The 16,935-nt window shown below is 37.3% G+C and overlaps 1 protein-coding gene across 6 annotated transcripts in view; it reads right to left on the reverse strand.

Annotated features, from left to right (window-relative positions):
• UNC5D (unc-5 netrin receptor D) overlaps positions 1–16,935 on the reverse strand; it is a 514,611-nt gene that overhangs the window by 10,452 nt on the left and 487,224 nt on the right. For all 6 annotated transcript variants that reach the window (XM_036457169.2, XM_036457168.2, XM_036457167.2 and 3 more), the window contains 2 exons: positions 14,063–14,227; positions 8,723–8,901 (listed from right to left, as the gene is read on the reverse strand). In XM_036457169.2, the coding sequence (XP_036313062.2) occupies positions 8,723–8,901; positions 14,063–14,227 (344 nt within the window). The remainder of the gene's footprint in view (positions 1–8,722; positions 8,902–14,062; positions 14,228–16,935) is intronic.

Here is a 16,935-nt window from a genome sequence, read left to right on the forward strand (position 1 = left end):
CTATTCCTCAGACATCTGAAATATTTTACTGCTTGCTTATGTGCAAATGCACTATGGCTTTTTGAAAATTAGTATACCATATATTCATTTGGTCATCTTCATACCACCCTTTTAAAATTATGCTGACCCAAATATATGTGATCCATTTCGCTTCCTAATTATACTGGTGCATTTGGACACCAGCAAATAAATGCACATGCAATTCAGAGAACATTGTTAATATTAGAAAAGGGAATTCATAGCAATAGTCAATTTAAAATATTCCCTGAATATCTTTGTTTGTTTGAAATGAAATAACATTTAACAAAAACAGTAGTCCTGAAATTTAGGTTGAATGCCTCTAAGTAAAACTTACTTTTTTCTTTGAAAAATGTTTAAAGAAGTAAATGCTGTTTTCATTTTAGATGTTTCAAATTGTTCTGTTGTATGTAGCGAAATTTGGGGAACCTTTTATCTTAGAATTTTCAAATTCTGACTGACTGGGGTAATTTTGAAAAATAAGATTTTCTTTTTCGGTGATGTCCTTATAGCTGTATGCTATAAGATTATATACTCTGTAAATTTTAGGAATTTCCTTTGTATATTCTGTGTCCTCAGTTCTATTCACTTGTCCTAAGCCCTATGGATTCAGTGACTTTATATTTTCCCCTGGAACCCTCCCTGAAATAAAACAGCTAAAAAAGCACACGCTAAGACAGCTTTAATAGAGGTATTTACCTAAGTTCACTGAATAGTAATAGTTGATTAAGTTTAATTTTCTTTGCTAGCTTACATATGTTCTATTCACTTGAGTTCCTGGGAGGTTGTTTTATTACCATGATTAATTTCATCTGTCTGAGACTTCCCCACCCTAATCCTTGAACCCCAGTTAAAATCCCATACTTAATTTAAAAACCAGGGCAGAATTAGGAACACAAATCTTGACCTTAATAATTTCACTAACCTGTCTGTGGGGGCCACAAACTGAATTTTTATATGGAATCTCAGTTTCCAAAAGGCACTAAATCGTGGAAATTAGGTTAGATTAATCATGAAAATTAGATTAGTTTTTAGGATTTTTGGAAATATTTACTACTACTTCTGTTTTGTTCTTTGGGTAAAAACAGGAGGGGAAGCTTGGAGGAACCATGAGATGGTATGTTAGGTCTTTATATACTACTGTAAGAGGGCTGATTTTATAAAAAGGAAAAATCACTAGGTGTTCATTCACTGTGAATTTAGAGATACCACCCTTTCTTTAGGTCTCCAAAGCTGTGATTCAAATGCAGGTGTCTTGGGAAACGGTAACTCCATATCCTCAGTCAGTTAATAGAGGTCAGATAACAGCAATGGAGGAAGGCACAGGTCTGAAGCTCTGAAGAGCTACCCAGGGCACATTACACTTATAGCTGGACTTTTGCTCAAGTTCCAGATAACAAAGCTTTTATTTTAGCTGCTATTCAGAACCATATTACCAGGGGACCAATAAACCTATTCACAAGCTGTGAACTGTTCTTGTGACTGAGAATGATTTTCCTGCTAAAATACAGAAGGAGCCGAAACTGGTTTGGCTCAGTGGATAGAGCATTGGTCTGCAGACTGAAGGATCCCAGGTTTGATTCTGGTCAAGGGCATGTATATTGGTTGTGGGCACATCCCTGGTAGGGAGTGAGCAGGAGGCAGCTGATTGGTGTTTCTCTCTCATTGATGTTTCTAGCTCTCTGTGGAAAATCAATAAAATATATTTAAAAATAAAATAAAATATAGAAGGGGACCACATTTGAGCTGTAGCATTCCATCCTTAGCATCAAAGATACCTCACAACTAGTACACGCCATAATTTCATTCAGAGTTTAGGATCTCACTTCACACTTTCAAGTAGAAGGGAGCACTTGCACCTGTAATATGAGTGCAGCAAATTTGTTTATGTTCTATAAACTATTGCCATGTATATTAAGACAACTATTTTTAATATTAAAAAGTATATTTTTTGAGTAGGCTGGCAGTATAAAAAAGTGAAAACTAAGCTTAGCTGCCTATAATCAATTGGGAAACATCGTTATAAGAATAATGCATAATCCTACTGTATAGTACCAAATAGGGAATTGAGACATAGTCATAATGAAAAAAAAAATCTTAATATCCCTGCTATCATCCTAATTGTCTCATTTAATGAAAGCCTCTCTTAAATGACCAAAACCAATCCTCTCTCTGGTTTTTTAAAATGCAAATAGAAAAGAAAAACACATGTATTGCATATGGTAGTAACTGGACACACCATAAGCATGTGATTTATTCATCAAGTTTTCATGTACAAATTTTATATATATTTGCAGGCCAACGCTCTATCCACTGAGCCAAACAAATTAGGGCTCATGTATAAATGTCACCTCACTGGGCATTCAACAGACAGCAAAGCAGCTTTCAGGGTAAAGCCAGCCGGTTACATTACCAAAATGTAACCTGTGCTGATTGCCCTCTAGTGCCTTCAAGTGAAATAAAGCTGGGATGGAGCACCCGAAGGAAAGGACACAGGACTTTATAAACATGCTGAGTTCCATACTTTTTGCCCGAAAAGTGCTACCTTAATTTTTTGTGGCCAACAAATTTGGCAATATACTTTCCCTCCTACTTTTTTCTTTTGCCTTTCAATTGTCTGGATGCTTCCTTTTTTTTTTTTTTTTTTTTTTTAATGTATTAAGAGCCCTGGAGCTTCCAGGACAGCCTGTGAGTGTCAGATGAGAACAAAGCCAATTGTGGGTCCTGTTTCAGTTCTCCAGTTTTATTCCTGACAGGACAAATCCATGTTAATTTCTCATATGTGGAAATAAAGGGCATTGAAAACTAGCAAATCAGATCTCTACTTTTCTTCGAATTGGGATATATCATGGACAAAGAGGTCTTATTTAAATTAATTTTCCTCTTCAATAACCTTGAGACATTTTGAAACATCCTAAGGGTGATGCAGAATGACCACCATTTGTTCCAAAAGGAAAGGCCACTGTGCTAATCCCGAATGAGGGAAGGGCTGAATGCCCATACTTCTCCCTTTGCAAAATACTATGTGCTTGAATAAAATCTCACGGATAATTGAGGGAGAAAGTTAATCACCTAAAAGATACTGTAATAAACTAGGTATTCCTATAATAAATAGGAATATAGGAAGGACTATATCCTATAAATGAATTATAGGAAGGACTGTAATAAACTAGTCCTTCCTATAATTTCATTTTCCCAAGTTATTTAAACATCCTATTCAGACACCCTGACATTGTCTGGGTTTTCAGTACTGCTTGAGACAGCATTGTGCATGGGGGTTATTTAGACTCTAATGGGGACTTGATATGTCCATCTTTTCTGAAAACTAAATCATCTTGAAGGAGAAAAGCTTATTTCCTCAAGGATCAGGACACATTTACCCCTTGCCTAGAAGGTATGGGAGGATGACTTTGGTTTTCCTGGAGGAACATAAAGAGCTGTTTGCCCATACTGCCTTAAGGACGGACACCTGCCACTTACAAACCCTATACAGCTTGTTTATGGCTAAACTTGTCTCAGGGCTGTCATTTTCAGCTTTATGTTAGTGGGGAGTTTCATGAGTCATTGACTTTGGTGGAATGAAGCCCAAATGCCATCCCTTTACTGAGTTAGATCCCGCTGGCTTCATTGTAAGGGCTCTTTAAATTTCAGACCCTGTGTAAGTTCGCTGGGCCAGAACCTGAAAATCTGATTTGAACTTCCTCAGATTTTTACCTCCAAGGACCTGCACAATGCTATATCCCCCATATATTAATTCTCCTTAAAAGAGTCATGAAGATTGTTTCTTTTAGAAATGGCAGCCACACATCCATTTCTACATTTAAGCATTAGAGTGTATTTCCTAGCCTCAAGCTTTTAGAACTGAGAAAGCTTAGTTTGGTGTAATCATAATAAATCCTGAAACATAGGAATGGAAACATCCAGTCTCAGTTGCCACTGGAGTGACCCTGAACAGTGGTCTCCCTGTCTTTTCTCATCTTCTTTTCTCCTCCCTCCTTTCTTCGCTCATAAGAAAGCTAAAGCTGGGACTGTTCACTTCTAGTGAATTCTCAACAGTTATTCAGAGACAGATGAATAAGCTGCCCTCTGTCTTCTCCCACTGTCCTCTGGCCATTTCACCATTGCTGTGTGTCCAATTAAGGGAACAGACAGAAAGAATGAAAGGGTATGACCTTAGGGTGAGAAGATTCTGCTTGTCATTAGAGGTTCTGTTAAAAGGTTTGGTGGAAAAACAAGTTATTATAGTAATGTGTGTATCAGTTGCGAGGTTTGATGTATTTCATTTGTTTATAATTTCTTCATCATCCATGAACACTACCATCTGAAATACACTTGAACTATTTCAACCAGTTGACCAATAAGAAATCTGTCTCTTTGGAAGTGCTTACAAGTTTTCAAATAAGAATACTATTATTTTCTTTAAAAGTGTTAATACGATGTAATTTATCTGCTGTTTTCCATTTTGGAATTCTTTCTTCCATTTTGGCTGCCTTCTCTCTATCCTCCCATCTCTCATGCACTTTATCTGGCACCTGTTCCCATAACAACTTGGTCAAGCTGGCTATGTTTTCAGAAAGGTTTCTGGACAATGAAAATCATGAGATCTTAAAAAAAGAATTATCTAATGCCTTCAGGCACTATCCATGATCTGAGAGAACAGAGGAATTCTCTACAATGTTCTTTTAAGACCAACTTTCAACATCCTTTGATGCTTTTATAACTATTCTATTTATTAGAAGGCAAGTGTTTAAGGTCAAGTATACTATCTAATGAAAAAGTTCATGTCATTCATTTAAGAAAAGTTTATTGAATTTCTCCTAATATGATATGTGGAACTGTAATAAAAAGTAAAGTATCATAAAAATACAAAGTGCTGTGGAAGTTTAGAGATGTGAGGATACTTAGAGTTGAAGCAGCTTCCATTATTATTTAATTTACCTAGTCCTCAGCACTGCTGCCTACCATCAACTCCTGTGCAATCAATTCTTCAAATCTCAGCCCTATCCCTCTACCCATCATGTGTGGTCAAGAACACTGAAACTGACAATAATTGCAGCTGAATTTATAGAATAAATGTGCAACCTCAGCTTTGATATGCAGCAAGTATGGATTCTGAGTAATAGAGTTTGCTTACAGAATCTATTACTGCAACTGTTACTTATGACATTATTTGCTAGTCGAGGAGCTTATTTAGCGCAATCCATATGCCAGGCAAGTTGCAAGGCCACCTGTGTTGGTGCCTTATAGCACAGCACTGGCATTTTTCACATGTTCATCGATTGCTCTACTAAGCCTTTAACTTCATATTTCATCTCTTTTCTCTCCTATTTAGCTCTAAGTAGAAACTTGTTTGGCAAAAAGGCAGATTATCATCAGTGACATTTGCATTTACCAAAAAGAGGGTAAGAACATTTTCACAGGCAGGTAAATAAAAGCAAATGATTCCCTCCACTTCCTTTGCAAACTCTTCCTTCATGATTTGAGGGCTGATGCTTTATTAGCTTTTTAACACTTTTGGAAATTAAGAAGAGGGGATGAATCAGGTAAATGCATTGTCACAAAATCAATGTCGGTGAATTCTCTGCATAGAAAGATGAACTATGTGATTATCTTTCTCTTGTGATGCAACAGTTGATGAACTATCAAGCTGCAGAAAGCTTTCTTAGCCAAATACAGTATATGGGCATACTGACAGTGTTAGAAATCTGTGGTTTTACACACTTTGATGATCAGTTCTGTACTAGATCATTTATAACCATGAGAGCAAGACCAGTGATTTGGGATTACACAATAGAAAGTTGTGACAAATTGCATAGGAAAATCCCCTTTGTCTCTGTCACATGTTTCTTCCCATGTGGAAGAAAATCTATTTTCGGTACATTAATGAAAACAGAAAAGGCATCTGACAGTTTCTGCAAAACGAGAATAAAGCTAACATGATGCAAGGTGATTTTCAGCATTCTTTCTCCTGTTCTCTGAATGCCTTGGTGGCCATCTCTGCTAGAAACACAGCAACCTGCAGAAGACCCTACCCTGTGCTTCCCCTCCTAAGAAGCTGGGATGCAGACTCTGACTGAAGCAATAAGATCCTATGGAAGTTTTACTGAGTAAAGGCAGACTCATTTAAATGAGGGGCCAGCAAACTATGCCAGATAGGGGTCCTTGCCCATTTTTTAATACAGTTTATTGGCACACATTCATGCCCATGCTCTGTTGAGTCACACTACTGGAGCAGAGCTGAATCATTGCCGAGTAGTTGCAACAGACCCCATATGTTGTAAACCAGTTGTTGCCAACCTTTTGGACCTCACGGACCACCAGTGATCCGTGGACCACCGGTTGGTGACCACTGCTCCAAACTGGTTTTCTTAAACCAGTAGTTGCCAACTTTTCATACATCACGGACCACTGGTTGGTGACTGCTGGTCTAAACTATATACTGTGTGGCATTCCTTCCCAACAGAGGAATCTTGTAAAAGTTTGCTGACTCCTAGTTTACATCATTCTTATTTCATAATTAGAGTACATTTGGAGAGTTAAATTAGAGAATACAGGGGAGGGCAGGAAGTGCCATCCACTGATGTTGAATATGTTAACTAAATGAGATTTAAAGATAGAAGTAGATTACATATATACATATATTCATGCTATTCCAATTTGCTATTCATTGTGAAAATGTCAAAGGGAGTAACTAGCGTTTTTTGGAAAAATGACATTTTCTAGGGACCATGTTAGAAATTTTTCAGAAAGTAGGTCATCTATATTTCTTAGGTCAAGGAAGCTTAGACATTCCTGGAGAAGGGAATCTTCTAAAATAAAAGCAAGCCCACAAACACACATCAAGTGCTCACATTTCCTGACCTTGGACCCTGGAGGGGGGAAGTCTGCTCCTGTGTAGCCCTTTATTGCTCATTAGAGCTCAGAGACAAAAAGATGTGAACCTCAGTCTCCCAGTTTGAGATGCATTTTCCCTGCTGTTCAAGGTCAGAAACTAATGTCTTTAGAGGCAGTCACTGTAGTTCTCTTACATATACTGTAAATGGAGAATAAAATAGAACAAGGCAGGAACATGCACAAGCTCATTCAGCAAATTAATGACGGCATCCATGGAACCTCTGACGAGTTTGTGGTAATTACTTCTTATAAATGATGAATTAAAAAACATAAATTATTCCCTGACTGGCATGGCTCAGTAGTTGAGAGACAACTTATAGGAGGCCAGGGTTTGATTCCCATTCAGGGCACATGCCCAGGTTTCAGGCTCAATCCCTGGTGTGGGGTGTGCAGGAGATATCTGATCAATGATTCTTTCATCATTGATGTTTCTATTTCTCCCTACCTCTTCATCTCTGAAGTCAATAAAAGTATATTAAAAAATAATACATAAACTTTTATAGCCAGGTGGATTGAACAAGGAGGGCCCTGTAGATCTTTTGATTTCAAACACAATGTTATTTTAAACCAAAATCTGTTTTCTGAATTAGTTTGTCATTCTTGTAGCCATGCTGCTAAGAAAGCAAACTTGCCATGGTATTCATCTTATAAATGAGATATCTTATCCTGTTTGAGTTGCTAGGAAATATTCAAATTAATTTTTTTCCCTGTTCTCTGACTCACTTTTGTATATTTTCATTATCTATATATGTCCTTTCAAGAATGAATCTGTTCTTTTTGGGCCTGCTGTCTCTATAAATTCCATTTTCTCTTGCAAAATCCTTCTGATTTTCCTCGGTGAGCCTGACTACTTTCTAGTGGGGTTCTTACTCTTGCATTTTGGATCCCTTTTGGAATAGGAACAGCGCTCTGTTCTTTGTTGGAAGACATCTACCTCACTTTCATAGAAGAAAGAAACAGGTAGCATGTCTGTGACAGTAAAGAACAAAAAATGGAAATGACAGAGCCAGCCAAATAGTAGGAAACTAAGGCACTGCATAAAAAATAAAATAAAAAATAGTCTCATAGAAAAGGGAAATAAAATGATCCTGGCAAAACTATTTGTTCTCTTTTTTACTCATTCTAGAGCATGCAAGGTGGATTTGGGAGAGAGGATATATTATTTGTCAATGCTTGCCCTTGCTAGTTACCCATTAAGGGCAGCTAAAACCTGCCTGCCCATCACTAGTGCTCTGGTGGCATCACCTTGAGTTTTCTTATTTACTCTCAATTCAACAACATTAGCTCAATAATGAGCAGTGTTGATTTAAGCAGCAGATGCTTTCATGGTGCCTGAGCAAACTTTTGCTTGTCTAGTGCCCTCTGCCTACACACCTGAGAGTTATCCTCATACTTTCTTTTTTTGTATGGAGGCACCTACCTCTGTAGGCTGAGCTTTTCTCCTTTAAGTGTTAACTAATGCTTAAGATTAACTGTTGGTAGGGAGGAGGTTTGAGAAACTTATTTCTTCTTTGTATATATCTGTCTCAAGACTGTGCTATGTTCCCTCACCAACGTGACATAGCCTAACCCTCCCATTTGTGTGGCTCAATTAGCAAGCCTGAAAATGGGAGTATGGCCAAAGGAGGGCTTTTTTGTTATGTCCCCAGAGGCAGAGTGGGGTAGCACTTATTTAGCTGGACCTCACATGAAATATGGCCAGAGAAATCAAAGAACCCAGAGACTGGTAAGCACAAGGGTACCCCCCAACCCACTTAATTCTTCAAAGCTCTTCGAGGAAACTACTCTTTCAAAAATTGCCCCCAATTACCTGTTGATGCTGTTTTTCTGTGCCAACATCTGCCAGTCCTTGCCTTTGGCATTGGGGGTGTCAAATGTAGCACAGATCCGCTGTCTGATGGAGTAGGGGATTTTGAAGGCTCTGGGGCCAGTTTGTGCAGGGAAAGTGCTGTCCTCTTGTGCAAAGAAAGTGATGGTTTCTCTTTCACTCTGAAACCAGACAAGGAAGGCATGATCAGATCCAAGTAGAAGCATACCTGATTAACACTTCTATTTTTTTTTAAAGAAAATCTGTGTTAACACATACACACACAAAAAAAGCTTGCCTATTGTGATGAATTCTATAAAATAGATTGACAAGTTCCCCTGTCTACTAAAGTAGTAAATAACTGCAGTAACATAGTGAATCATGCGCTGGAGATTTATAGCAGCCTCTTCCCCTCAGGAGAGTAACAATGATCATCTTCCTACATCTGACTATATATCAGGTGAGAGAGTCTTATATTTTTATGGTTTTTGTTTGCTTTGTTTTGGGGGAGAGATCTAGAATCACTAGAATGAAGCTACCAAATGGCAGATTTCAGCTCAGTATAAGGGATGACGCTCTGAGAGTCAGGACAGACCAAAGATGATGGCTGGGAAGCCACTTGTCAGAAAAGCCACAAAGGGGAATAGATAGTATGTTGATCATCTTAAAGTTTATGTGATTCTATAGAAAAAAATGTGGTCTTTTTTAGAATTAAATTGCTTCAGTAGAATATGATCCAGCCATAAGTCAGTGATGAGACCTTGACTAGTCTGGAGTGGTGCAGGCTGGAAGGCTCTGCCTCCTGTTTGCACCTGTCCTTCTGATTTAGAGTTGTTCAGTGAGGATTTGTTATTTCAGTACATCATAGTAATTTGGTCATCATACCCAACATGAAATCACACAGAAATGGGCCACACTGGAATGGATACTGATACCTTTAAGTAGACTGACAAATTTTTAAGGCCTAAAAAGTATTTTATTGTATAATTGCCATGATTATTATGTTACAAGACATATTTCCTGACTTAAGGCAGGACAATGTGCTTAGATAGTGTGGTAGAAACTAGGAATAGATGAAGAAAAGGAATTCTGTGAAAACATGGTAGTTATTATAAAATAGTACCCAAATGTGTTAACATGAAAAGGTGTCTTGCTAATGAAGCTGAAATCATTGAAAGTAGCCATGCCATAGGCATGCAGTAGACAAAGAAATGGCTTCTGGAAGCCCTCCTGGTATCTAGGAATTGACCAAGTCACCAAGCTCGGTCTTCACTGTTGGTAGAAGAAAGACCACCTTGATATTTAAAGTCTTCAGAAAAAATGAATAGAGTGGTATAGTTTGAAGGTGAATGAAATATTATGAGATTAACTCTAAAAATAAGTATTTTTCTATTTACTAACACTTTACTAAGTGTGCCCTGTTTCTCTTATACATTTTCCAAATTTAAATATTTTCCATGCATAAGGATGACACTTTATGTAACATTTATGATGCATTCTAGAAGACATCTGGGCCAAGTAATAAGAATCCTGTAGATACATCACATTTTTTGATTGTTTAAATTAAATATTCAGAGGATCAGTAGATTTTCATGCTCTGCACATCTGAGATAAGCAGCTGCTACCTGGTTAGCTTGGGAGTTGTAAATCAATGAGAAATTCCAAGTATTCTGTCTTTTTGTAATAGACAAATCATCCCCTACTTCCACACTTTTGGAAGAAAGATAAGAAAAATTGTTTGAAGGAAAAATTGTAACATGTAAGATTCCCAATTAAAGTTGCTACCAAAAATAGATTCTTCAATAATATAATATTAATAATGAGTGATGAAATAAGCTACTTGATGATTCTTCCCTTCTCTTCCATATTAGTATAATTTTTAGATCAGTGATACTGTTGCTTTATAGAGTGTAAATTGGTGATATTTGTTAATTCAGTTCGGTTAAATTTAAGAAGAACCAGCCTGCTTCTAAAGATTGACACAATAATAGCTACTCTAAAGAACAAAAAGATATATTATCTTGATTACTGAAATAATTTTTAAGTGTGAGAGGATATGAATGATTGTATTTATCTTGTAGAAAAGGCCTGGAGGAATATGATGGATGTGAGATTGAACATAAAGAACCAAATACTTTTAATGAGAATAATCACTGCATTTAGATATTTAAAATCAATATTATTTTACATACATAATTATGTGTGTGTGTGTTTCTTTAACCTCTCATGGTTTCATTGTTTAATTTATGAAATAGAACACTAAGATAATCCATTAAAGTAAGGTAGGAATTGGGAGCCCTAAGCCTAAATATACAGGGACTTTGGGCGGAGGGGAGTTACTAAAAATGTATTTCAAATAAATCTTTAAAAATCTTCAAAAGTTTTAGTTACTTATTATTAATATATTATTATTATTATTTTATTAATGAATAAAACCCTATTACTAACTTATTAAAAACCTAGTGGGCATGAAATATAATGCAATTTAATAATTGCTCTGTTATTCCTGATTCACTGATTGTTACATATCTGGTCTGAAATTTATTTTGCTTCCTCCCCATCTAATCTCAAATTTTCAGCAGTTTATGTATGTTCACTTTTCCTTGAACCATCTACCACAAAAAACAAGATGTTTTTAAGGGGAAAAGGATGGTTTTTATTCTTCAAATATATCACCAGCTGTATGCTTTTCCAAGGAGTGAGACAGTCCTAAGTTTGGAAGGACCTTGAGTGATCATTCAATCAAGACAGTTCTTGTCAGGAAGATCTATATGTAAGAAATATGTTATTTTCTTATTCTAGCCCATCTCATTAATAGTTACATCTCATCCTTCTACAATATTAAGGAAAGAACATAACAATGTTCATATATTTTTATACTCAAAGACAAATTGCTGGTGCTGTGATGTTTGCTACTAGTTCCTAAGCCCCCAAAGAGGAGACTTTTATTATGGACATAGCCCATAGTTAAGACTGATAAACTAAGCCTCCTTGACTGAGATTCTGGTGTAGCATGGTATGAAAATCCATCCAGTTTGTGGTCTTGAAGTCATCTCAGTAGGGGACTCTGGCTATTCTATGACCTTGAACAAGAAGTTTGACATCTTTGAGAATTGTGATAGCATTTATGTTATAATAGTAATCCATGGAGTTGTAAAGGTTGTACTAGTATGTGAAAGGACATAAAATGGTGTTTGAAATATAGTGGCTTTCCAGAAAGTTCTCAATTTTCTTCTGACATAAGAAATTATAACAAACTAAATTTGCCTAAGAATTACAGTCTATTCCAAAGAGATGGAGATATACTGGACCAAGTTTCAGCAGGAACAAAAAACTTGAGCAATTAATAAAACAATCTTTATAGGATCAAAAGTGTTCATAAAGCTTTTAAAATGCAGTAGCTTACAATTGGATGACTGACGTCAACACTGAATATCTAAGTATTATTCTCATACTTAGTCTCATTTTATCAAGAGATACTATGTTATTACTTTTTTCAAGGCATTTCAAAGTGATTGTACACTTTGTGAAGCATTAAAAAAGTGACTGGAGAGTAAAGGATAAGATTATGTTTATTAGCTCATTTTCCTTTCATGCACTTCAAAAAATTATTTAAGCAAGGAGCAAAGGTACCAGGATGTATCAAATCAAAGAAAAGATACCAGGATGTACCAGGATCTATCACAATTCCTTTTACATAAATATTCTGTAATAACAGAATTTGAGCTATAATATCTGAGCGCCTTAAAAAATAAAAATATTTTAAACTTAAAATTCTTCTGTTGACCTATTAATGTATTTAAGGCAGTTTGTTTCAGAGGCATCTTTATGTTCTGACTTTTCCTTAATGCTCCTGAATACCAGAAGGAAAACTTTGGTATTTTTTCCTTTGGCTTTTATTTTACTTTGAAATATATTGTGTTAAATATGCCATGGCTGTTCAAGAAAGACACTCTAAAAATATCCCACCTAGGTTTCTGGATATACCTTCCCTATCAAAACTACTTTAGCACAAAAGGCTAATTGGCCATAATGAATGCAAATACTGTATAAACATGTCAGTTAAGACAGCTATCAATTTTGAGGCACAGTTCTTTGGAAAGTCACCGCTCTTCAGAAAACTATTTGGGGAATTAGCAATACTCATTTTGCATGAACAATGAATTGACATGAGAACGAAGGAAAGTAATAATGCTATAAGGCTACATATTGTCAAAGAAAAAAACCCCCCAAACCTCTGAAATGGAATTGTATGTGTGCAAAATGTGTTAAACCTTCTGCCAAGTTGAAATGAATAAGTATATATTATTTATATCTTTACACAGAAATATGTATGAGTGTATATGTACGTGCACACACATATTCATTCATACACACACACACACACACACACACACACACACACACTGTAGGTGAGCAATAAAATGTATGTGCTTTTCTAAACTAGGCAGGGATTACTTTAGAATTGCTAAAAAGAAGCATCACATGCCTCTCCTGATTCTATCCCTCGGCTACTCTCAAGTAACCAATGGGAGGAATGCCTATCACAATCATGGCAGATATCAGGTATCTTTTCACAAAAGTTCCCACTGTGAATTCTCCTGTGACTCCCATTCTAATTCTGCCCTTCATTAGTGATACGACATTGGACAAGGTCTTTTCCATCTTTGCACTTCCATTTCTTTACTTTGTGGAATGAGATTAATATCTACTCTTATCATATTATTATATTGTTGAGTCTAGGTTTAATGGAAATGGAGATGTGTAGAACCTTGAACCTGGAGGGTCTGAGAAACTGTAAGACAATAAGGAGCCAGGACCCTGAAGAAGAAATGACAGCTATGGGCAATTGACTTCTGGAAAACTAGTCAGAAGCACATAAAATTACACAGTGGTAACCTTGTGCCTCCTGCTGGCATGTGTGTGTCTCAATTGTACAGAGACCTAATAATGTGTTTCAAATGATGTTACAAGCCTACCATGGACTATTAGACTGCTTGTGGTTTTGTGTATAAAAAGCTCTGTATCTTCGCCAAAGGTCCCTTCACAGAGCCTAAGTTCTGAGGGGTTGTTTCCCTGAGTGTAATTCAAAGCCTGAGAAAAAGTATATTTTTCCCTTATCAGTAATAAGGATTCAAAAAGTTGACAAATGCCAATGAGAGGGAGATGGTGATAATCAGTTTTCAAAAGGTAGAGCTGCCAAAGGCCAAATGACTTGTCCAATCAATAATGAGGATTAAAAGAGTTAGTGCTACCTGTACAGTAGTAGCATGACATGATAGGTATATTTTTCTTATTGTCCTTGAGAAATGGGGTCAGGAGGCCTGTAGACCTAGCTCTCACCTCTAGGATTGATGTCTGCACTTGGAGGATCTGTTCATGGCCTTTGAGCTGCCGGATGCAGATTTTGCAGGACAGCTGGGTGGTGGTGGGCGTGTAGCGCTCCAGGGAGAAGGCACAGTGCAGGGGCTGCCGGTTGCTGCACCACACGCGGGAGAATGGGACTTCCTGCAGGGAGACAGGGAGAGAAGAGGGCTATGGTGTGCAGAACCTGTCTCCAATGAGACTTAATAGCAATAATTATGGTGATGATGACGATGATTGCAACAGAGATAATTGCCCGAGTGACTTTGGCGGAACTGTTGTAGAAATAATGTCCCAGCATATGCCAAGCAGCACAAAGGTAATTAATGTCAATTCCAATTGATAACATTTAAATTCCTCCAGCACACTGCAAGAGCTCAGATTTCACTTGGTGACACAATTAAAAAGAATGCATCAAACACAACTCAAAATGCTTTTCCACTTAAAGGTTCTTAGAACGCTCCTATGGTCCATTTTCCTACCCAAGCCTGGAGAAGGATGATACCTTTTCTCACTGAAATAAAAATTATGCTACAGAACTGATTGCCCAGAACCTGTCTCCATGCCACAAAGTCATGCTGAATTGTGTTAACTGAACACAACAATGTTGATGTATCTAGCATAAAAATTATACCTACTGCAAAACCACATACATACATGCACATCTCAGAGAGAGACACAAACACAGTGGGCCTCCCCACAACAGTCTAGTTTGCCAACTCTTCATTCAGTTCATCTCTCCCACAATTCTGTGTATGGTTCCAGCTAATGAGCAGACACTACATAAACAATAAGAAATTAGGTTTGGTCCCCACTCTTAAGGGATTATAGACAGTTGAGTGGCAAAAACAATTGTTACTATATGAGGAGGGAGATTGTAAAATCTATATAGGTCACCCTTTACCCCATTACCACTTAGTGCCTGGCACTGAATGGAGTGTGCTCAAGCATGTGACTTTATGATAATGTGAAATAGAGGTCAGTCGATATTCTGAGGTTAGAATATTTACTAAAAAGTCTCTCATGCCTACTTATACTGGGCTGGGTCTTTGGCAATGATCACCCTCTAGTACTGTTCATCCTCAATTTTTCTCTCTCTGTTCTCACTAATTTGCACTTTCAGGTGTTGTCATAAATGTAGTTTTCTGTAATATTATCATTGAAAGGTGTCCTGGAAGTTAGATATTCTGAAAGTTGACTGGAAGTGAAGCCAGCATGTGTTATAAGACCAGGGGGGCCATGATTAAAATTCAGTCTACTCCCTTTGAGGAACTATGAGTTACCTGGTTATTCCTGAGCTCTACTGTACACACTTTGTTTCCTAATTTTCATTGCAGTAGTCTCACAGATCCTGATTTTGGATACTTTTGGGGATGGGGGGCAGGGAGAGAAGGGGTGCACTTTAAATAGTTACACAAATGAAGAGAGGAGAGTCAGCTTCAGGGAGTATGAGAGAAAACACTGAATCATTAACCCCACATCCCAGCAAGAAATGGAAGGGCTTTGGTTTTTGGTTTTATTTGTTTGCTCTTGATCCTGAATCAAGGAAAAGGCAGTGGTCCTTTGTCTCAGGAAGTAGAAAAAAGGGCTCAGAAAATGTCTACGTGCGTGACACTGTCTGGTGTGTTTTCAATGTTGTTTGTTTTTGGTGTGTGTCTGTGTGGTGTTTCATTAACTTCAATCTTGTGTAAGATGTGGGCTGTTAGGATGCAATACCATCTTTGCCATCCTCAGTCCTCCCCCACATGGAAGGGGCTGGAACCTACATTTCACAGACTCTCTAGCTAGCATGGGCACCAAAATGGCCCCTTGATGCCTACCATGCTAAACCCAGTCCCCTGCCTGGCTCTCAAGGGCTCCCATCATCTGTGGCCCTATTCTTTTTTTTCCTTTTTTTCTTTTTTTTAAATATATTTTATTGATTTTTTTATAGATAAGAAATGAGAGGGACAGTGAGTTAGAAGCATCGAGGAAAGAGAGACATTGATCAGCTGTCTCCTGCACACCTCCCACTGGGGATGTGCCCACAAGCATGGTACATGCCCTTGACCAGAATGGAACCTGGGTCCCTTCAGTCTGCAGGCCAACGCTCTAGCCACTGAGCCAAACTGGTCTCGGCTATTGCCCTTTGAACTCTCTTTTTCAAACCACTAAATATTTATAGAGCTACTTTATACCATCTCTTCAATAAAAGGAACTAGAACATAGGGCTCTCTGGTTAAGAGGCAGTTTTTCTTAACTAAGGTGGTTTTGCCTAACTAAGCTAGCTAAGGAAGTTTTTGTTTCTAAAACTCCAATTTAAATCATTACTGTGTAATATAAGCTCTTGGAATGCAGGTCCAGATAGAGCTGAATTCAAGGTCCAGCTCTTAAACAAATGTACATTTTTTGTGGTTTTTTTTTTTTTGTAGTGGATGTCAATCCTTGGTAAAGCTACCCGCCCCTAGCCTTACCGCCTCCCCTCCCCCCAATGACATTGCCCATTTATTGAAAAATGTCTTCTCTAATATTACTGCTAAATTTCTTATATTTTCTCTTGAAAATACTGGAAGAAAGGTAGGAGTGTAATGCCCACTTCAGAGATAATCTTTCCTTCCAGAAAGATAAGAGAATCAGCACACACAAATCCTTTTTTCTTTCCATTCCACTGCACACAATCAAAACATTCAAAAAATCTGATTTTAAGAGAATATCAAAAGAATAAGTTTTATTGTTGACTTGAGTAGCAGCTGCCAATAGCACTCAACAAAACATTTTTAAAAAGAAAGAATTAGAAGCACTATGATTAGTGTGTTTTGAAAAGGGCAATCATCTTTGCTTGCATTTATTACAAAAACACAAAAAATAAAAGC

The sequence above is a fragment of the Pipistrellus kuhlii genome, unplaced genomic scaffold (assembly GCF_014108245.1).
Source record: "Pipistrellus kuhlii isolate mPipKuh1 unplaced genomic scaffold, mPipKuh1.p scaffold_m20_p_3, whole genome shotgun sequence".
Taxonomy (NCBI): domain Eukaryota; kingdom Metazoa; phylum Chordata; class Mammalia; order Chiroptera; family Vespertilionidae; genus Pipistrellus; species Pipistrellus kuhlii.